At 37.6% G+C, this 20,991-nt stretch overlaps 3 protein-coding genes across 5 annotated transcripts; all 3 read right to left on the bottom strand.

The window, feature by feature from the left end:
• Positions 1 to 1,241: 1,241 nt before the first annotated feature.
• On the bottom strand, positions 1,242 to 5,658 carry abhd14a (abhydrolase domain containing 14A). Its single transcript, XM_061728512.1, has 5 exons — positions 5,292 to 5,658; positions 3,694 to 3,977; positions 3,369 to 3,484; positions 2,497 to 2,732; positions 1,242 to 1,921 (listed from the first exon to the last, which is right to left on the bottom strand). Exons 2-5 carry the CDS (start codon positions 3,954 to 3,956, stop codon positions 1,739 to 1,741), a joined length of 798 nt encoding a protein of 265 aa, XP_061584496.1. The 5' UTR covers positions 3,957 to 3,977; positions 5,292 to 5,658; the 3' UTR covers positions 1,242 to 1,738.
• Positions 5,659 to 6,624: 966 nt separating this feature from the next.
• hyal2b (hyaluronidase 2b) lies at positions 6,625 to 14,012 on the bottom strand. Of its 3 annotated transcripts, none has more exons than XM_061727211.1 (4): positions 13,908 to 14,012; positions 9,761 to 10,740; positions 8,920 to 9,006; positions 6,625 to 8,845 (listed from the first exon to the last, which is right to left on the bottom strand). In XM_061727211.1, exons 2-4 carry the CDS (start codon positions 10,709 to 10,711, stop codon positions 8,456 to 8,458), a joined length of 1,428 nt encoding a protein of 475 aa, XP_061583195.1. In that variant the 5' UTR covers positions 10,712 to 10,740; positions 13,908 to 14,012; the 3' UTR covers positions 6,625 to 8,455. The 3 variants fall into 3 exon arrangements, with proteins under 3 accessions (XP_061583195.1, XP_061583194.1, XP_061583196.1); XM_061727210.1 differs by lacking the exon at positions 13,908 to 14,012 and adding an exon at positions 13,047 to 13,210; XM_061727212.1 differs by lacking the exon at positions 13,908 to 14,012 and adding an exon at positions 11,551 to 11,586.
• A 2,516-nt stretch (positions 14,013 to 16,528) lies between these two features.
• tusc2b (tumor suppressor 2, mitochondrial calcium regulator b) lies at positions 16,529 to 20,732 on the bottom strand. The gene is made up of 4 exons (XM_061728511.1): positions 20,573 to 20,732; positions 18,833 to 19,042; positions 17,563 to 17,683; positions 16,529 to 17,464 (listed from the first exon to the last, which is right to left on the bottom strand). The coding sequence occupies exons 2-4, from the start codon at positions 18,979 to 18,981 to the stop codon at positions 17,399 to 17,401; spliced, it is 336 nt and encodes a 111-aa protein (XP_061584495.1). The 5' UTR covers positions 18,982 to 19,042; positions 20,573 to 20,732; the 3' UTR covers positions 16,529 to 17,398.
• Positions 20,733 to 20,991: the final 259 nt, after the last annotated feature.

Raw genomic sequence — 20,991 nt, 5'->3', positions numbered from 1 at the left:
TTTAATTTTATTTTATCTCTTATATATTTGTTTTTATATTTGTATTGTGTTGCATCAATCCCCAAAACAAATACCTCGTGTGAAAACTTGGCAATAAACCCTTTTCTGATTCTGATTCTGATTTCTGATAGTTTACAGCGCAGTCTTGCCACATCCAATATGGCGGCGACGTTGACATATCGCAGCAGCGCTCGATGACTAGACTACGGCGTAGGCTCTGCGTCGATTTAACGCAGAAGTTGGCTCCGGGAAGCAGGTTGTTTGTTAACTAGTGTTGACAGTGAAGCGGTTACGTTACAGACGAGTTTCGAGTGAAGAGGGTAGTTGCAGGGGGTTAGCCATCCCTAAGTAAGACTCGGATCCCTACAAAGAAAGAGTTCCAAACACAGATTTTGTCTTAAATGACTGATGTATATTATCTTCATTTTTGCAGCAAAATCACACTATGTATCACTTTATCACACTTGGGGGAGTTATTGTCATGAAATCTTCGTACCCCTGAAATGGACTATGCCATTTTGTAACTGTGACGTCTCGTTTGCTCTTATGTCAGCTTGCTGCTGGTGCACTTTAAACGTGGGTCAGTAAAGTTCGAGTTAAAGCACCACAACTCCTATTTAATAAAAATGTTCGGCTTCTAGATGTGTTGCTTCCTTTGAAATACGTATTTATAAAATTTAGAGAGAAAGGCTCGTTCTTTCTTTCTGCAAGTAATCTGCCGCAGACTCAAGCATGTACAGTGGGGAGCAGTGGCTGGGACTGCAGCTGTTAAAATAGATTATACTGAGGGCATTGCATGTCATGTCCTGTCATTAGATACCTTATTAAATGTGACACTGGATGAGCTGCCGATCAGAGGTTGATTGGCACCTGTACGGCACCAATCCTGCATGAACAGCAGCAGTTGTACAAACTGCTGTATTGTCAAATTGCCAATTCATCAGTGTGAAGGTTACATTTCCTTTCCGCAGATGTTTAGAGTTGAACCAATATACTTTATATAGGCTACTTTAGCACAAAGATGTCCACTGGCAAAAAAATATTTATCACCTGTCAAAATAAAGGTAAAAGAGCGATGAAGCTGTCATGTACATTTCCAGGGAGAAAGTCATACAATAGCTCGGTACCCATAAGCATTGTGTCAACTCAGACTTTTTATTTCAAGCAGCCCACATAATGTTCCTAGAATATTTTTTTTTACGATTGTCCGAACACATGAAGGTATTTTTCATTAAACTGCATCCACACTATATACATACATTTTAATCATTTTTATACGGTCTATAGTCCTGTGTACATCTTTTATTACAATATTCATCAGTATAGCCGGCTCTAATCAAGCACAACCTTTTAGTTGGAAGCAGAGGTCGTTGCTTTTATGTTTAAGTCTGTTTCTCTTGAGTGAAAATGAAAGAAGCTTTAAATACAGGCAACGGCAGCACTTGCATATTTACAACTTACATAAAAGTGATCCACAAATGTGGCAACAGTGATTCAAGCACGTTCTGTGTTTTAACATGCAGGACATACAACTCATGAAACATGACTCGATGCTACACATATCTAAAGCATTTTTTTAACAACAAGCTGAGCTAAGCTATGGAGTTTTAATTGAAACAGTGGAAACACCTGTACCGTTATACGTTATCTGAAAGAAAAAAAAAAAAGACACCCATAACCATTATCTTTCTTCTGCTGATAACATGAAAATAAAACTTATCTTCCTATAATACACATTTCACTCAAGTTTTCTGAGGAATTCCATCAATCCCTGGTGAAATTCACGAGGTTTGTCCATGTAGCAAGCATGGCGAGCTCCTTCCAATTTGAGCACGTAGTGATTAGGAAGTTGTAGGAGGTTCTTGTGGGACTGGGCACCCAGATTTGTGTCCAGCGCTCCAAATACAATCAGAGTAGGAGTCTGGAAAGCATTAATGAGAAGTCGAAGACGGGAATTAGACAATGCAATGATGTCAGCAAACAAAGGTGTGAAAATAACTGTGTATAAATAGTGACTTTAATTTCTGAATGCTGAATTTTAATGTCTACGTATGTGCCTATCTTTGCACGGGGTCTCTGCAATCTACAGTTTTTTTTGTTTTGTCTCCTTAAGCTGCTAGTGTGTGTGTGTGTGTGTGTGTGTGTGTGTGTGTGTGTGTGTGTGTGTGTGTGTGTGTGTGTGTGTGTGTGTGTGTGTAATCTTGTCGTTTTAAATGTGTCTTCTGCACTTTAAGGGTTAGTACCGCCAATTTCATTGTACTGGTACAATGATAATAAATACAATTCTAATTGTAATTCCTCCAGTTGGTGGTTCAGTTTGTCCAAAAAAAAAAGAAGTTAATCACAGTCAACCACAATGTCTTAGGAAAAACCAAATTAGTTTGTTTCATATTTCTCGCTGAAAACACATCTGACATAATTCCATTATATTTGTTTTAAATCTACATGTGTATAACTCATCAGAAGGTCTCATTAACATATTCTGTACTCTCTAACCTGAATATTGTTGTAGTGTTGTGGAGAATAACTCCGGGTACCAACAGGTGCAATAGGAACGAAGCCTTGTAGCTTAGCACTGTTCTTCAAGAGGAAAGGGATGGAGTAATGTCCGCTCATTGAAGGGCTCAAAAGCACAGCTGCCCTGACACCCAAAGACTCCATGAACCTTGCAAGGAGGTCCACTCGGTTCTGGTCGGTCTTCAGAGCCTCCGAGTCAGGTGACTTTCCATACCCTCAGATAAAAAGAATATGTGAAAAAACATACACATACAATGAGAGTGCTTCAGTCCCATACCATGATACAATATAGCTCTCAAAAAGTTAATTTTATTTGCTAATATTAGTGTGGCACAAATGAGGGCTCACCGAGACAACAGAACTGAATAGGGATGAATGTTTTCATATCAGCAACAATTAACTGTTGAGAGTCTTACAATATTTGAACCACAAGGGGGCGCCATCAGCTCGTGAAAGCCAGGCTTTACAAACCAACACAACTGTTAAAGATTATAAAAAGTTAAGAACCAGCAGCAGCTTTAGATGGCATAACAATACAATCATTTTTCATCTTTTTGTTTATTACACTAGTAAAAACCAATGAAACTTGTACATTGTAGTTGAACATGTTTATAAAAGAGAATCTGTTACCTGGTGAAATAAAAGTGAAAAATCTGACTACTACCAATAAACAATGAGCAAGTTTAGACTTTTATTTTTTATTAAACTTGAGATCTACCTTCAGATTCAACTTTAAGAAAAACATATATTCCACTTTTATATAGTTAAGAGCAATGTGGTAATTTTCACATTATCGTGACTGTTTATACCAATCTCAGTGGTTAGTATATGGAGTAAGAGTCAAGTTTTACCTGGCAGATCCATTGCTAAAGCCTGATAGCCATTAGTTGCCAGCAGAGCCATGGTACCCAGTTCTTCCCAGGTCCTGGAAGTGAAAGCCTGGCCATGTAGAAGGACAACTTGCAGCCTGCACAGAGGAATACACTTGTTTCTCAGGATTTTCAAATCTAACAAGTCAACTGCCAGCACTTTCTGTATTCATATGGAGTCAGTACAAACATTTTAAATTACCAGCCTCTCTATCTGGTGTGTTTACCCTTTCAACTACTTTGTCTTGTTGACTCCAATTGCAAAGTATGTTACCTGCTCAACAAGCCTCTCCATTTCTCAGCTCACCTTGGCAAAATTTGCCGTCCGGCTCCATCTACAGGTAAAGCTTCTCGGAAGAACAGTGGTGGGTCCCCGGGTAATTGTCCAGTGCGAATGGACACATTGACGGATGGGATAGCAGGGGGAGCAGTGGTCAGCAGCCCTACTCTTTGAGCTGTCAGGGATGGCTCTGTATTGCCCTGGCGAATGGACGGTAGCAGCAGGTACAGCAGCAATGTGCCCAGAAGCACCAGGCCCAAAACAAAAAGACGATTACGAAAGAAATTCATTTCACCCAGATAAAAAAAAACCTGGAAAAGAGTTGCAGAAAATGTATGGTTTTGAGAGATCATCATAGCAATGGTTTGTGTTTTATATTAAAGTGGATCAGCCTAACAATCACAAAAATTACATCTTAGCTTTCATAAGATTATTTTTAGGATCTACTAAAAATCATGTTCCAGAGAAATTAGATGTGATCACAAATTCTGAATGCTTCAAACCAAAAACTGAACCAGTGAGGTTTAAAATACTACAGTTACAGTCACAAAAGCTGATGACTGTAACTGAAACCTGTTCTCAGGTCTTGTCGTGTGTTGCACCAACAACACAGTATCTGACTATTATCAAGACTATTATCAAGACCAATACTATCAGTACAAGAAGAACGTTTGCAGCAGCTGGAAATCTGCATAAATTAAAGACTGAAAATGAATTCTAGCCTGGAAGTATAAGGATTATTATCCATTAACAAGTAATCAAACCGCGGTTGAATTGGTTTGATATTGGATATTGGATATTATGAATTCAACACCCATAAAACTTGTGATACATACCACTGATTTTGGTCAAACCACTTGTGATATGTTCATGGTCATCTAGACTATATATCACAAGAGAGTAATTATTATAAAATCATATCGTGGGCTGATTTAATGAGCTTTAATGAAAACAAGCGGTGTTATGTATCACAAGTTTTATGGGTGTTGAATTCATTAAACCTCATTAAATCAGCCCACGATATGATTTTATAATAATTACTCTCTTGTGATATATAGTCTAGATGGCCATGAACACATCACAAGCAATATGACCAAAATCAGTGGTATGTATCACAAGTTTTATGGGTGTTGAATTCATTAAACCACATTAAATCAGCCCATATATATGCCCATATATATGATTTTTTAATAATTACTGTTTTGTGATATATAGTCTAGATGACCATGAACACATCACAAGTGGTTTGACCAAAATCAGTGGTATGTATCACAAGTTTTATAGGTGTTGAATGTCGAATATCCAATATCCAATATCAAACCAATTCAACCGCGGTTGGAAGTATAATGATTATTATCCATTAGCAGGTAATTAAATAGATAATCTACGTTTTCACAGTTTGAGACATAGAGAATACGCATAACAGAACGAAAGAATGACCACCCAAAAAATTTATAATTAATAACCATCCGTGTGACAGTTAACGGTTCAGGATAACGAGATTACAAGCTGTGGTTCAGCAGGTTAAAGACAGTTATCTGCTCCTCAGGTGTGACAGCTAGCATCTCTGGCTCCAGCTAAATGGACCGCAGATTTCCTTCAGCTGCAGAACAAATTCAACATACCGACACAGAGCGGACCTCAATAACAAGATGACGAGACTCTCTTTGTTATCGTCATATCTCCAGCAATGTTGTCCGTAAGAGGAAGTATCGCTTTAATACTTCAGGTCGGTGCTGCTCGTTGCTATCGATCAGAATTTCGGGAGAATAGTGTGCTTAAATCCATACATTAATTTTTACCGATAAAAATACTGCCCACACAGTGAATGGTGGATTTCCAAACAACTGGGAGCAAGAGTGATGCCAAATTATAAATGCTAAAGTATGGACACAGTAAAAAAAAAAAATGTTAGGGTTTGTGTATCAAATATATTTTAAATCTACCAGGTGTGAAGAACAGAGATACAGAACAGCCAAATCTATTAACCACTTGTTCTTCGTCGGAAGTTCTTATGTGCTGCACAAAACAATGCTAAGTAACATACGTAATTTCCTGTCGTGGCAACCAAAAGAAAACGTAGTGCTATGTTTATGTAAATTACTTATATTAAATTCAGATACTGGTTTTATTTAAAACATTTTTTCCCAAGAGCAAGGTCTTTTTAATTAACAGAAGTTTATAGGTTTAGAGTTTCACAACCATCGTCACTATAGGCTAGATAAGATAAGATAAAATAAGATAAGATAATCCTTTATTTTCTCCCTCAGTGGGGAAACTTATTTTGTTGGCAGCAGTACACTTAGCACACACATGCAGGGGAGGGGTAAAAAGGGACTAAAAAAAGTAAAAAAAAAAAAAAAAAAAAAAAAAAAAAAAAAAATATATATATATATATATATATGTGTGTGTGTGTGTGTGTGTGTGTGTGTATTTCCTGCACTTTAGTCAATTTATTTGTGTTTGAAGTGTCTACCAGCTCAAAAACAACAACCAGTCATCGATTCAGATTTGCTGAAAGTCGACAACATAGACCTAGATCAGAGTAGAACTACCCAGCCTTCACATCTTGATCTTCACGTAACTTCTCATTGTTCCACAGAAGTGGGTAGCACAAAGCCTTTACACTAATTTCAAAACTGGTAATTGCAGTGCAATAAAAGGGTTGGGGTGAAGTGGTGGACTTAAACCATGCTGCTATAAACAAAGCAGTAAGACACAGTTGAAAAGGGTGTTTCCCTGTAATATATTTGACCAGTGTGTTACATGGGTTTTGTGAAGACCTCAGGAAATTGTGTCAACTTAAAGCAACCAACAAAAAAAAGAAAATGTCTCCTTTAAATATTCTACAAGTGTTAAGGTTTTAAAACAGTCCATAGCCTCACTAGAAAAGTATCAATCCAAACACTACAAACCTCAATATATGAAATGAAACATTTATTATTTAGATGACACTCAAGTATTAGCAGTTTTAAGGCCATGAAACTGTACATCTGAATGGTTTTTCACCAGATGGTACAGTTCTAGCACTTTTGAAAATGGTTTGTACAATGAATAAAAACTTAGATGAGTTAGTTCTTATATAGCTGGAACACATAACATACAATTCAGAAGTTTATAATGTCATCAGGGACAGCTTCTGACTATAGACAGAAAATAATACACAAATACAAATGACTTGTTTTATTATTATTTATTTTTCTAATAATGACATTCGCCATTGTATAAAGTGAATATGAAATGTCTGAGAAACAGAACCCTTTGGCCAATATGTTTTTAAAAAATTAAACAGCAGCACATGTTGGCAAAATAAGGCTTTTAAATTTCCTGTTTTACTGAAATAAAGTTTCTTCCAAAACAGAGTGGCACAAAAGTCGATACAGCAAAACCAAAACAAGGAAAGTTATGAACATCATGTTTTTAAAACTTTAGTTGTAATGATTTTGGTCATTTTAATTTCATATGACAGAAAAAAAAGATATTTTTCTTTTTGGACAACATTCACAGTGGAACATCTCTCTAACATGACACACTATGGGAGAAAACTCCCTAAATGCACTGACAGTACAGTTTCCCTGTTTTTTGTAAACAGGGATTATCATTAGTAGAAAACAGAGAATGAAGTCCACAGCAAGGGAAAAATACTTAAAGTGCTGAATTAAAAGAATAGCAACATAATATAAAATACTACTTTAATGTCTTCTGAACATTATTCAGTTGTTCCTATTATTAAGCAACAACACCTGCCCACTGCTATCACAACTCAGCTTTAGTTACTAAAAACACAAGCTACTGAGTAACTATGAAATTGCTTTGGTAGCGTCAGAATTGGAAATAAATTGGTGATAAACATCTCAACATGTTTATCGACTGCTATCGGCACAGTGTCAGCAGCAGAAATCCTAACACGAGCTGCAGGATATGATTCAAACTGCACAGAAAGACATCAGATGTCACTGAAGCTCGGCTGTTACTGAGTCTATGAGCCTGTTGATCTTTTATTTTAGCGACTAATATTATTGTTTAATCTAAACCCTACATTTTCAAACCCTATTACATTAGTTTCAAAGAAGCCAAGAAAAGTACTAAAAAATACTTGTTTTCTGAAAAGCAAACCTTTGGCAATTCTGTGGTAAAACTTTCAACAGATCTGGGAAAAAAAAAACATTTGTACGTATCAAATGCTAGCATCTTTTCAATGAAATACATACCGTATAAAAAAAAGGCAGACGTGACATTACCTGAATGCCAAAAAAAGAATTTTTCCGGCGTAACTTGTTTTCACAGTAAAATCTGTGTTAATCATAGATTAAAATCACAACATCTACTAAAACATTTATCTTTTTGTTGATCTCAATATTTTAATTAAGATTTCTTCTCAAGAGACAAAACAAATCTTCTGAATGTAGTGTGGTTCAATATTTCCTCATCTTGTACCACAGCAAACACCTGTCAGAGCTAGTTCTGTTTTTTGGCATAATTAGATAAAAGTTAAGGGACCAGTTATAACACTATTGAGTGGACAATATTTTCATGAGCACTTTCCAGAAACCCCACAATGTAGCTTGTCACACATGAATATCTTTTGTTCAGTGTGTTTGTGCTGGGATAAAACATCGTCCCTGGTGAATCTCTGATCTGAGCCACAGAAGCTGCTGCTGCTGCTGCTGCTGCTGCTGCTGCTTCTAAAGCATCACTGTCACTGAGCTAGAGTAACTTACCATGTTGTGTGAACTTTCCCTTTCACTACTGGCAAAAGCAGCAAATAGTTGCGTACTTCCTGGTTTCCTTAATGAAGCAGAGTGAGGAGACCAAGTGGGAGCAAAAGGCAGAGAGGCCAGGTTCCTAAGACAGAGGAGGCTCTATTCCTCCCTTTTTCTTTCTGCTCACAGCCGTCGCCCCTGTACCCACTGTAGCACTGGCACCGGAAATGTGTGCGGAAAGCTGCCAGCTCGGCTTGACCGGGTACTCCCGTCACCTTCAGCTGCCCACTCTGACTTTCTATTTTGTGCGTTGAGGGGCTGAGATGTAGATACACGTCACTGTCTGATACACGACGGAGACAGCGGCCGCGGGATTTACACAGCATCCGGCTGCACTGCTCTGCTGCCGTGGAAACATTGAGGAGGTACTGGCCAAGCGTTCCCAAAAGATACTTATTCAGGGTGGAGCAGCCAGTCTGCAGAACAGAATAAGAGATGTGAGACTGAACAACAGTAAAGATTAAACAAGCAGAGGTGGTACGGCTCTTACAGCGTTTGCATAGGCGGTGTCTCCCCAGAAGATTACGCCTGCAGCTCCAAGAGCGACACTCTCACCAATAGTGGAAACCAAATCCATCTACAAAAGATGAACACTAACACTTTAGAGGTTCTCCAAATAACAAGGAAAATACCAAACATTTGATCTGAATTTTTGTTTAACTAAATACAGCAGCTCAATGAAAAAGTATGTAATCCATGGTTTAACAAACATGGCAACAAAAGCTGTGCCATGTTTGTTGAAACAAATATTATATATACTCTAAGTGCCGTGTGTATCAATCGCCCAAATGTTAGCTCATCAGTTTTAATAAAATGAAATAAAATAAAGAGGGAAAAAAGGTTCCCATGTGAGTTGAAATACTTTAATACTTTATACTTTTTTTTTAAAGGTTTTTTTGGGCTCTAGTGGCCCTTTATTGGAGATGCAGATTGGAAAGGGGTAGAGAGAAAGAACGGGGAAGACACGCAGCAAAGGTGCGTGGGCTGGATTCGAACCCGCGACCGCTGCAGGAGGAGGACTGTAGCCTCAATATATGGCCCGCTGCTTAACCCACTGCGCCACCGAGCGGCCCAATACTTTATACTTTAATACTTTAAGCATGTATGTGACATACATGCTTAAAGTCAGTTTTCTGCTTTTTTTTACGTAAACGCTGATAAATTACAGTTGATAATCAATATTGGTGGCACCTGTGGACAGCTGACCCATGTCTCTCAAAACCAGAATGGAAACAGATGTGCTCATGAAACTTAAGGTATTTCATTAAAAATGTATATACAGTATATATACTCCAACTACATGTTATACAGTAATGAATGTAACTACTAACCTCAGTTAGGAGGGTCATCTGACTGTTGTAGGTAGGCCGGGTATACACAAAAACAGGACGTGCTAATCCATCTCCAACAGATGCCAGGCGCATTGCCTCCTTCACTCTGTTTCGGACAAAGAGGCGCCCGTGAGTTGAGGAGCGCAGTACCGAACCCAGGTATATTGACGGGAAAAAAGCTGTACATTCCATCCACAACCAGTTTAGTTGATCATTGCGGGCCACTTCCACAGGAGGACAATGACCCATGTAGTTGTTCAGGTCATCCTTGTAGTTATGGTTGTAACAATCTGGAAACAGGTAGAAACCCCAGAGTTGATTGGGCCTCAGACTCTTTGCAAGTTTTAGGGTCCCTTGCATGAATTTTTGAGCTGATAGCTCAAATTCTTGTTGTGCAACTTTGGCTACTTGTTCTGGAGTCCACGTGGGGTTCTTTTTGGCCACCAGTTCCCGTGATTTATTTCTATAGATATCTTTAGTATCCCAGTTTCTGATCCACAATGGGCGCCACTCCTCCCAGTCAATTACAGACAAACCTTTTGCTTTTGGCTCTCGTATGTACTTTTCCAGCTCATCAGGCATCTTTTCATAATGCTGAGTGAGACTGACAAGCTGTGGAAGGCCTCCGTTCACTGCAATGCCTCCTCTCTCATAATGGGGATACAACCCAAGGCGCTCCTTATAGAACATTGTGAGATTTTGTCGGACAAAGCCCTCATTGGGGGTTGCAACAATGTCAAACTGTTTCAAGGATAGAGTAACACGATGCCGTGTTCCACACTCCTGAGTTGGAGCATTCCAGACGAGAACAACTGGCTTCTGAGAATATAAGGGCCATCTTGTCTGCTTTGTGTCTGCTGAACACATGACTGTCCATGATGTAAACAGAGTCAGAAGCAACCAGGGCAGCCGGCCAAGTGTGGCGCAGAGGGTGTGAAACGCAGCCTCCATGGTCACTGCTCACCCTCAGACCTCTCACTCTAGAAAAGAAGAAGCAGTGTGATGAAATTCAGACCAAAATAAAATAAAATAAATGGCTTCAAATATCTCAATGGGTATTTCAGTAACAAAAAAAAACACAAATGTGGACGAAAAAGGAAATGCTGAGCTACAAGTGTTGCAAAAGTAACAATCTTAAGGCAGATATGGGTGTGAATAAGGATGTTAAAATAAGTATGGTTGGGCAAGACATCAAACTTATGATTAGCATCAGATGTAGAATTAAATGTCAACTCTGGTGCAATGCTGAAGTTGGCTTCAGATTCATAAAAAAGGCTAAAAGGACCAATCCACTGAATTTTAAAGCAAAAGCGCCAGCTTATACCACTCCAGTTCAAAAACCACAATTACCAGTATCCTTTTAATAGTAAACAATATATAAAACAGTCTGCATTTGAGAAATCTTTATTAAATTAAGCCATTTCACCTCTTTTTTTTTACTTTTAAAACACATTAGACCAAGTCCCAATCAAAAACCTCAGTACTTAAGACTACTCAAACCTGTAATAAATTGCCCATTAGACAGTAAATAATATATAAAACAAACTATGAGAATTGTGAAGGTTGTATTGGTCTTACGATTCATAGAAGCCCATCTTCTCCTCAAACCAATCTCTTCTTTTTCACCAAATAAATATTTGAAAAGCAAAAATGAACAATGACTGTTAACTCCCTCACCTCTCCTCCACCTCTTCAATTGTTTCACTATTATTTTTGCTTTTTTGTAGTCTTTATTATTGACTCTGTTAGGCATGCCAAACTTATGTCATTTATATTTTTTCTTTACTTACTCTGCTTTATCCACATTATTGTCAGTGTGTACAGATACACAGTATCCTGTCCACTGGGCATTGTTTTGCCTAATCTTTGGGAGCAGCCCTTCCCACTTGAGGATGCCCGTAAATGTCACGTTAAAATAAAATACAGCTTTTTTGTACAAGTTGGTGTCCAGGTGCCTTAATGCATTACCTGGTCAACAGCTTGTCTCTGCCCTTTAATTCTTTTTTAACAATGTGTTTATCCTTATACGTTGGTTCTTCTTACATTTCAATATTACAATATAGTTATTTCCTATTCTTCTCCATCTAACCCCCAGTAATCTTATCGCAAAAGATGTTTCAATATCGGGACCTGGTCCAACTGCACTTTCACAAACATAATAAATAATTCACAAATATCACAATGGGTTGGAAAACATTCTTTACTATCTGAGAGTGAATATAATCCAGGTTTGAGTCGTTTACGTTTGTCGGTTTTTGAACGGGACCTGGTCAAATGTGACCGCGGTTGAATTGGTTTGATATTGGATATTATGAATTCAACACCCATAAAACTTGTGATACATACCACTGATTTTGGTCAAACCACTTGTGATGTGTTCATGGTCATCTAAACTATATATCACAAAACAGTAATTATTAAAAAAAAAATCATATATATGGGCATATATATGGGCTGATTTAAAAATCATATATATGGGCTGATTTAATGTGGTTTAATGAATTCAACACCCATAAAACTTGTGATACATACCACTGATTTTGGTCATATTGCTTGTGATGTGTTCATGGTCATCTAGACTATATATCACAAGAGAGTAATTATTATAAAATCATATTATGGGCTGATTTAATGAGGTTTAATGAAAACAATCGGTGTTATGTATCACAAGTTTTATGGGTGTTGAATTCATTAAACCTCATTAAATCAGCCCATAATATGATTTTATAATAATTACTCTCTTGTGATATATAGTGTAGATGACCATGAACACATCACAAGCAATATGACCAAAATCAGTTTTATGGGTGTTGAATTAATAATATCCAATATCCAATATCAAACCAATTCAACCGCAGTCTGCACTTTTACAAACATAAATATTTCACAAATATCACACTGGGTTGGAAAACATTCTTTACTATCTGAGAGTTAATATAACCCAGGTTTGAGTCGTTTACGTTTGGCGGTTTTTGAACGGGACCTGGTCAAATGTGGACTCATTGCTGTAAAACTCACGTTAGTCTTTTAGTGAATAGGAAGCTAACTTCAGCATTGTCTCCCTGACACAAGTTACATGTTAAGAATGCTACAACACAGAGGAAGTGTCTATATAAATACGAGTAATTGTAAAAGTACGGGTTTTTTCCCTTGGGACCTCTTAAAATTTATGTTACGAGTTAAAAGGAGGGGAATTAAGTAACTTAGCCACGTTAGCTCAAAGTTTCATTGAAACTAACACTGGCGTTGCTAAGTTAGCAGACGTGCTTCTTCAGTTCAATCTAACCTGCTCTTTTGACGCCAAAGAAACTGGTGAAGTCCGCTCATGAAACCGTCATATATAGTCCCTTTCTGCCCTGCCATGTGAAAAATAGCAGTCATATTTGGCTCAATCCATCTCGACAACTACAATTCAACTACGGCTAAAATATATCGCGGCAGGAAGGTAAAAGTTGAGCAACCGCGGATCGATCCATTCTGCTGAGGAGGAGGGGGAGGCGGTCTATTAAAATATGTATGCATCAGTCAATTGTCGTTTTTTCATTCTAAAAAATTTAGTCTAATTTTAAAACCAGGCATTTTTAACATGTAACTATAAAACTGAACAACTCAGACATGAGTTTGTACATAAAGTACTTTTACAGTATCCATATCCCCCCTCCACAATAGTTTATTCTTAAATATGGTTGCGCGGCAGGTTTCGTTCACACGAGCAGACAACGCCGTAAAGGATGATTTATGGTTCCGCGTTACACCAACGCAGCCTTACGGCGTATGGGAACGCGGCGACGCGCACCGTACGCCGTACCCTACGGGCGTCGATTTAACGCAGAACCATAATTCAGGCTTAACACTCATAACTATCAAAAATTATATATATATTAAAAAAAAAAAGAGTGGCGTTTTGCTTCTAACGAATGATAATGTATTATACATATTTAATACAATCCAAAACAGTGGCGCTACAAAAGAAATGTAAAAGTTGGTTGTGATGATACACAGCTGCTTTGAATTTGTACTGTGCCCTGCGGACAATACAACTTAAAATATGTGTATTCTTATGTAATTTAAGCAAATAATCTCAAAGCTATCACAATTTACCAATAAACGACATCCTTTGAAGAAGAATTCTGATTAAGTCTCTTACCAGCAATGTTTTCCTCTCAAATGTTCAGATCAAACTCAAGTTAATTTGTTTTGAATCTCAATGCTTTCAAAGTCAGCAAAAAAGAAAAAAAAAGTTGGTTGCTCATTCTGCACTAAAATGTGCCACTGACAGCTCTTTAAATATCCAGGAAGCTCCTCCTCTGTTTAACTTCCACATTACACACATTTGGCATAAGTCCATCTCTTTATATGACTGCCTACTTTTCATTTGGTGTAGAAAGAGTAACTTTATCCGCCATATCGCGATTAAAACCATCTGTTACTATAAGAGCTGTTTATGTGTGAAAGAGCTGCCTGCTCTGGGGCTGTCAGACCTGCAGGGTAATCACATTTTCTTGAATCAGTCTTAATATGAGCAGTATGTTTGTCACGTGTTACCATACCTCTCATAAATTCCTCTATAAGGGTTATTCAGATTGCTGTTGAATAATTGCAACCAAAAAAATAGTGAGAGAAATAAAATTCAAAATAGAAATGTAAAAAAGTGACAGATTGTTAACGATAACTTGGATATTTATTCAATGCAGATGACATGAACACCAGCATTTCAGACCAACACATTATGTGTGTGTGGGACCTTTTTTAAAATACACTGCGGCATTGAGGATATGAAAAGCTAACACAGTTAAGGTGTTTGCCTCATTCATTTCCTCTAATCCAAAGATGTGCATTATTATGGGCTTGCTTTTGCTATTTTTCACTTCTAAACTTCTTCACTCTCTCTGGCAGGGACATGTCAGATCTGCAGGGAGCCTGGTTCAGTGCCAGCACCATCCTCTTCCTCAGCCAATTGTTTGTAATATGGTTTTACATCATATTGATGAGGGGGAAAAAAAAATGTATGAACATCCCTGGAAAAGACATCTTAAAGTCATCAAGTGAAAATTTCAGTGTACTTTTCTGCATCCTGCCAACATAAAAGGGTAACTTATCTTTGCCAAGGGCATTGACACAACCATGTACCACAAAGCCTGGCTTTTGTACTTGTTGACCGTCCGGGCAAGTTGTTCACTTCCTACCAGAAATAGTGATTTTTGTTGTTTGTTTTTAGGTCATATTACATGTTTTCACCGTATGGTGTCTCATCCCAAATGTCCCCACTCATGGGAAAGCTTAATGTAAGGCATTTTAGCCCCCATCAAATCAAAGACATTGATGATGTTGATGTAGTTACGGGGATTAGAGAGCCTGGGGGTCTGATATTGATTGGGCCCTTCATGCCATGAAATTGAAACATTTAATGATATTCTACATTAATAAACTGAAACTCATCTTTTTTTCAGAGGAGCCTAAAACTGATTTTAAAAAAGTACCTTACGATTACAGTTACTTATTGGCATCACCTGTTTAAAACAACATGACTACCGGTATATTTAATTACGGTAACTATCATATTTAACATATAAATGCTTTTTTTTAAAACCTGATTAATTGGACACCAAAGGATGCTTCATCACTCAGTATCAACACATGACACATAAGTAAAAGCTTTACTTTCCCAAACAATTTGTCATTGGATCTTTGGTAATAACATACAGAGCCGAGACTCTTAAAGGATCTCTTTGAATCAAAAGTCCACCATTTGTCAAAAACATATGGCTGACCTTTGCTCAGGTCAACACTCCTCAGAAAGATGTTTTATATGAATCCTCTTTCTACCAGTGGAAAAGAAAAGACATTAAGGAGCTTAAGGAACCCGTTTCAGATTTCTGAGGATCAATTTTAAATTTAAATAATGCACACGTTCCTTTTTATTATTAAGTTCATATGTTGTCTTTGAATAATAGAATACTTTGTGATTTCCTATCTTTAAAATGCGCACATACTTTGGTCAGTAAAGCCAGGGGTGGGTGGGTGGTTTGCAGTCAATTTCTTTTAACCTCAACCTGGCAATTCCCTGCATAGCTTATATATTATTTCAGCTTTCTGAAAATAAACAACAAAATGTAACTGCACAACCGCATCTGCCCCAAAGACCATGAAAAAGCACCCTCAAAGAGGGGTGAAAAAAAGGGCAGACCTGTGCAGGGTGAAATCATTCCATGGTAGCAATAAGGTTCAGTGGATCTTGGCACAGAGCTCTCTTCATCCTCCGAGGAAAGCAATATTAGGCAGCTTTGTAGAAAAACCTCTGAAAGCCTCTTCCCCATGGAGAGAGAACTAACAGCCTTTACTGCTTTCTTCATCCATACCTCATTAGTTGATGCTTATACACGTGCTCCACCTCCAGACAACGCTTTGCCTTTTCAATATCCTCTGCATCCGACGGCCAGGAACATCCTATCCACTGCATGTCCGGTCAGTTTGTTCAAGACTTCAAACCTTTAGTCCAACAGCTGAATTGCTGTTATCATTATCCTGCTTTACTTGAGTAACAAAGAAATAATTTTCCATATATTAATCCAATCCCTTTAAAGCTAACTTCTTCTACATGTTTGCATGTGATCAAATAATACAATTACAACAAGAATTTGTCCTAAAATCAGTTGTGGGTTATACAGGAATTTGTATTAGTTAACAAGATGCATATTTAAAGGCTTAGACTTTAAACCATGTGACTGTCTAAAAACAGGTATCACATTTATATATTTTTTTTTGGGTGGGGGGCACTGAAGACAAGTTGATACACTTTCTTAATTTGTGGAGTAAATGCACTTTAAAAATAGTGGAAAATTACAATAGCTGGGTAGAATAAACAAGAGCATGACACATTGCAGCATTTCAATTTGTAATTAAAAACAAAAATTGAAAAAAAAAACAAACAGTTTGAATAAATTAAATGTGAAACACAGTTTGCTAAAGCAGCAAAGAAAACAACAGGATCTATTAATTGATTCACTGCTGCTGTCTTGTTGTGCGGCTCTGAGGTCACGGACCAGTCCATCCAACATTACATATATCTTATTCATCTTAAAATTTTTGAGGGCCACTGTATATCAACTCCCTAGGCTACTGTCCATACGCTGATTCTGGTCTATACATACTAAAGCAAGTTGAAATGATGACACAGACAAGAGGAAAACTTCCCCACTCTAGGTAAGACCATGAACAGAAAAATAAATAAAAGAACAGGTTACATTCTACTTAATCTTCTTGATTTCAATAAAACATAAGAAAACAACCTGTAGCAAAGAACAGAAAAAAACTTTCATCTTTCATTGTTTTTTAGTTATATTTATATTTTTTTTGTCAGCACATGATCACACCAGCATGCATACCGACTCTAATCTCTATAAACTGAGAAGATTGTACCAATTTGACAACCCTACACATCCCCACTGGTGACTTAACCTTTCGAGCCAAAAGATCACACACAGAGGCTCGGCACACAACGCATCAGCCTGTCCACATCAGGGCATCAGATATATCGAGAGATCGTTTTATTTCGAGAGGTGGAACGGGGTGCTTCCACCTGCAGAGGAAACCACAGGACGGAGTTGACACAGTGAATTTTCAGAGAAACTCAGACTGTCAGGCTTCGCAGATGATAACTGGGAAATCTACATGGATGCACGGGTGGTCCAGCTTTATAAGCCCCTGGCAGGAAACAGAGAAAAATAAAAATGGTTTGAAAAAATGACACAGAACTGATGTTGATAAAGTAAAACCCTACTTAAAGATGTGGATTTTCTCACCTGAGGTGTTAGGTTTTTTTGAATCCTTCTCAGTTTGGCTTTTTTACGGCCATTTTTTGTCACAATTGTTTCTTCATAGAACTCGTGGGCCAAATCTCCATCTTCATCGAAGAACATAGAGCTGCAGCGACAAGCACAGAATGGATTTAGGTGTCAAGCCTTTAAAAGTACATATGCATCTACCTTTTCTGTCAGCCTCTCAGGAGTTTTGTGCACTATAGTATGTTAAGATTACACAAAGTGATGGCTATGATGAAAACAAAACAAAACAAAAAAAAACTGGTGTAAAACTGTAATTAAAGTAGCACAAAGGAACTTTTACATGCTTTTTGTTTTGTTTTGTTTTTTTAGCATTTTGGGCCCCCATATAGGTAGTGGAGGTTAAGTTGCTTTCATAACACTTTTTCTCTGTCACTATTTTTTTTTCCTTCCATTACTTCCTGAGTCTGTCCAATGTAGCCCTGTGAGTCTCGCTCATCATTGCTGAAAATTGATACTGTAAAATCATACGCAGGACCTTTTAAACCACCAGGACGGAAGTGCAAATGTACTTTGGTTTTTGCACAAAAGCAGGGACGAAAGATGGCTGCAGATAGATGACACTTAAAATTAAAAAAAGATATAGAAGATACAAAGATATTCCTTTGAATTAAACAACAATTAATGCTGCCTTAGATCTTGACTGGCCTGAAGCAGACTACAGGATGTTTGCGCACACTCCTGATGAGCTTAAGTCAGAATGTACAGTATATTAAGGGGACGCAACAGTACAGACATGAGCTGATGCGTCATCTCTTTAGGGCAAAAATGAGCTACAGGATGGATCTGAATTGTTGTGTAGAAAGAATGAATATATAGTTCAGTTATTCTTAGAACCAATAATACTGATCAACTGTAACACGTGAGTGGAAGAGTTTCCTGTGCAAATGTAGCACATCTCTCTATGACCAGGAATTTTATTTTCTTCCTCCACAAGGGTAGGTGACTAATGATGTAATTTGACACTCAAGACTTACATATGCCAAAAATACGGACTATTTAGTATAAGTAGTATAAGCTTGTAAGCTCTAGTGTTTTAAGTATGTATAGCACATATAGATTGCTTCAAAAGAAGAAATAGGAATGTACACTCAAAATGTAAAATCTACAAATGCATGCAAACTGAACATTTACATAAGATGGCTATCTACATATCTATTAGTTTTAACTCTATAACGTAGTTTATGGCCCTGCTATAACACATCTTAAGATTTATAGAGCCTATATTTACCTTCGTCTGGTAAACACAAAAGGCGTTGCACCTGGGAAACTTCGAACTCTCGTCAGTGTCTGCTCGTTTGCATCTTTGGCCGGATCATCTCCACTACTTGAGCCAGAAAAAGACCAAAATCCTTTGGATTTGGAGCCACTACCCCCCATCTTCAACTGCAGCACATCATTTGCTTGGGTCACAGGGCTGCTGGTAGTGTTTACAGTGTTTCTGTGCAAAAGTAAAAGGGTGACAACTGGTATCAGAGGCACATTGAAGGAGTGGCACCATTTGAGGTAATAAATCAAACACTGAACTTTAAAAACATCTTAAGGCCCCAAATTTTTGTCTAAAATATCAAATACTATACTTTCTTTCAAAGAATACATTTTAGTTGTTCTGTTTAGTTCATTGCTATGATAATTTAGTATGCTATTGTTGTGTACTGTGGCACATGACATGACACCTCCAGACACAGAGACAGTTTCTTCCCCCCCAAGCTGTTGCTCTGATGAACTCTCATCACTCAGAGTAATCAACCATTGTGCAATAATAATAATAATAATAATAATAATAATAATAATAATAATAACTACTTTTTTGGCAATTCTCATCCAATCAATTAAAAAAAAGGTCTAAAATCAACTCTTTTAAACAATAAATACTTCCCATACGGTCTTCCAACTTAACCAGGTGTACCCAATCTTATCATTTTTATTGATTTTTCTTTAATGTTTCTGTATTTAGATTCACTGTCCCCCCCCCCCCCCCCCCCTCATTGTTATAAATTGTATCTGCTTTCCAATGCTCTGGATATATGTAAATGGAGAAAGCCACCTGTCAAACCCCTGGAGGGTTTTTAGGCTTTCTCCTTCACATTTCTTTCTACTTTTATATTGTGTTACAAATGTTTTTTTATATGTGAAAACAAATAAACTACACTAAACTAAACTAAACTACAATCAAATCATATGCTGTAACAATGCACCTTTCAATAACATGTCTACCTCATACTGCTGCACCTTTCACTTTAAACAAAATGTGTATATATGTTAATAAGAGCTGTCATTTGTCTATTTACTGTACAGTGAGCAAAACAACCGGAGTCAAATTACCTGTCTTGGCCAAATAAACCTGATTCTGATTCTGATTGTAAAACATATTTCAAGTTAAGACACACACCCAAGTGATGTCACAGTGACTGCGGCCATACCATTAAGAAACATAATCCATCCTAAGATAACGATCATAAATGTAATTGCATTTTTCCCCCTCACGATCTATTACTAATATAATAAAAATAAAATATAAAGAATGGAAGGAGAAGAAACTGACATCATATGTCAACATGTCACGACAGAGCAGGCCAGGGACAAGACACCGTCACATTTAACACGATCTTATTTATATATATATATAAAATGGAAGAATGTGAGTTTGAAAATGTGTATGGAAAATATAGGACATTTTAAAAATAAACAAGAACATAAAAAACAGTTTTGCGTCTGGGCTTCTTAACGTTGACACCTAACTATCAAGCCAGATTTGGCCTACATTAGATTGGCTCATTAATACGTTTTTCCACATCGTTGATACTTTCACCTTCGCAAGAGACAGAAACAGACAAGTGTCGCTCTGATTCGAGGCTCAACCAGGTCAACATGTTTCTGCACAAAATAGCATTTAGTGACGATGACCGAGGCTAACCGTAGCTGCTTTGACAACGACCGTGTCGTAGCCGCGGCTTTGCCGAAGACATACCTAAAGGGATGTGATGGTTTGTTGGTAAGTGAGGGGCTTCTTCTTGATATTATTTCTCGGTAAGTTGTCAATTCAAGCGACAAGCAACAGCTCACATCAGCCACGATAGCTGTTGATGCTAATAGGACACGTTCTTCTTCGCTTTTTCTCCAACAGCTGTTGCAGAGACGCCAGGGTGCGCTGTCGCCCCCTTGTGGACGGTTATAATATATATAGACAAGGCAAGGCAAGTTTATTTGTACAGTATAGCACAATTCAAAAGGTAATTCAAAGTGCTTTGCATCAACATTAAACGCAGCAAGACACATTAAACAGTAAATAAAAAATAAAATGATAAGAAAAGAGGTAAAATAATAAAAGGTTTAGTTTATTTAAGGATCCCCATTAGAAGCACACAAATGTGCCTCTAGTCTTCCTGG

Source organism: Cololabis saira, chromosome 8, assembly GCF_033807715.1.
Source record: "Cololabis saira isolate AMF1-May2022 chromosome 8, fColSai1.1, whole genome shotgun sequence".
Taxonomy (NCBI): Eukaryota; Metazoa; Chordata; class Actinopteri; order Beloniformes; family Belonidae; genus Cololabis; species Cololabis saira.
Note: the sequence above shows the minus strand (reverse complement) of the source record. Positions and strands in the feature narration are given on the sequence as shown.

What these genes read in the sequence shown, in the direction of transcription:
- hyal2b (XM_061727211.1), bottom strand. Translation starts at nt 10,711, where the DNA reads ATGGAGGCTGCGTTTCACACCCTCTGCGCCACACTTGGCCGGCTGCCC. An exon ending in AGATGACCCTCCTAACTGAG is followed by an intron (nt 9,007 to 9,760) that starts GTTAGTAGTTAC and finishes CATCTTTTGTAG; the next exon opens with ATGGATTTGGTTTCCACTAT. An exon ending in ACACCGCCTATGCAAACGCT is followed by an intron (nt 8,846 to 8,919) that starts GTAAGAGCCGTA and finishes TCTGTTCTGCAG; the next exon opens with ACTGGCTGCTCCACCCTGAA.
- abhd14a (XM_061728512.1), bottom strand. Translation starts at nt 3,956, where the DNA reads ATGAATTTCTTTCGTAATCGTCTTTTTGTTTTGGGCCTGGTGCTTCTG. An exon ending in TTTAGCAATGGATCTGCCAG is followed by an intron (nt 2,733 to 3,368) that starts GTAAAACTTGAC and finishes TTTTTATCTGAG; the next exon opens with GGTATGGAAAGTCACCTGAC. An exon ending in AACACTACAACAATATTCAG is followed by an intron (nt 1,922 to 2,496) that starts GTTAGAGAGTAC and finishes AATGCTTTCCAG; the next exon opens with ACTCCTACTCTGATTGTATT.
- tusc2b (XM_061728511.1), bottom strand. Translation starts at nt 18,981, where the DNA reads ATGGGGGGTAGTGGCTCCAAATCCAAAGGATTTTGGTCTTTTTCTGGC. An exon ending in TTTGTGTTTACCAGACGAAG is followed by an intron (nt 17,684 to 18,832) that starts GTAAATATAGGC and finishes TTGTCGCTGCAG; the next exon opens with CTCTATGTTCTTCGATGAAG. An exon ending in AAAAAAACCTAACACCTCAG is followed by an intron (nt 17,465 to 17,562) that starts GTGAGAAAATCC and finishes GTTTCCTGCCAG; the next exon opens with GGGCTTATAAAGCTGGACCA.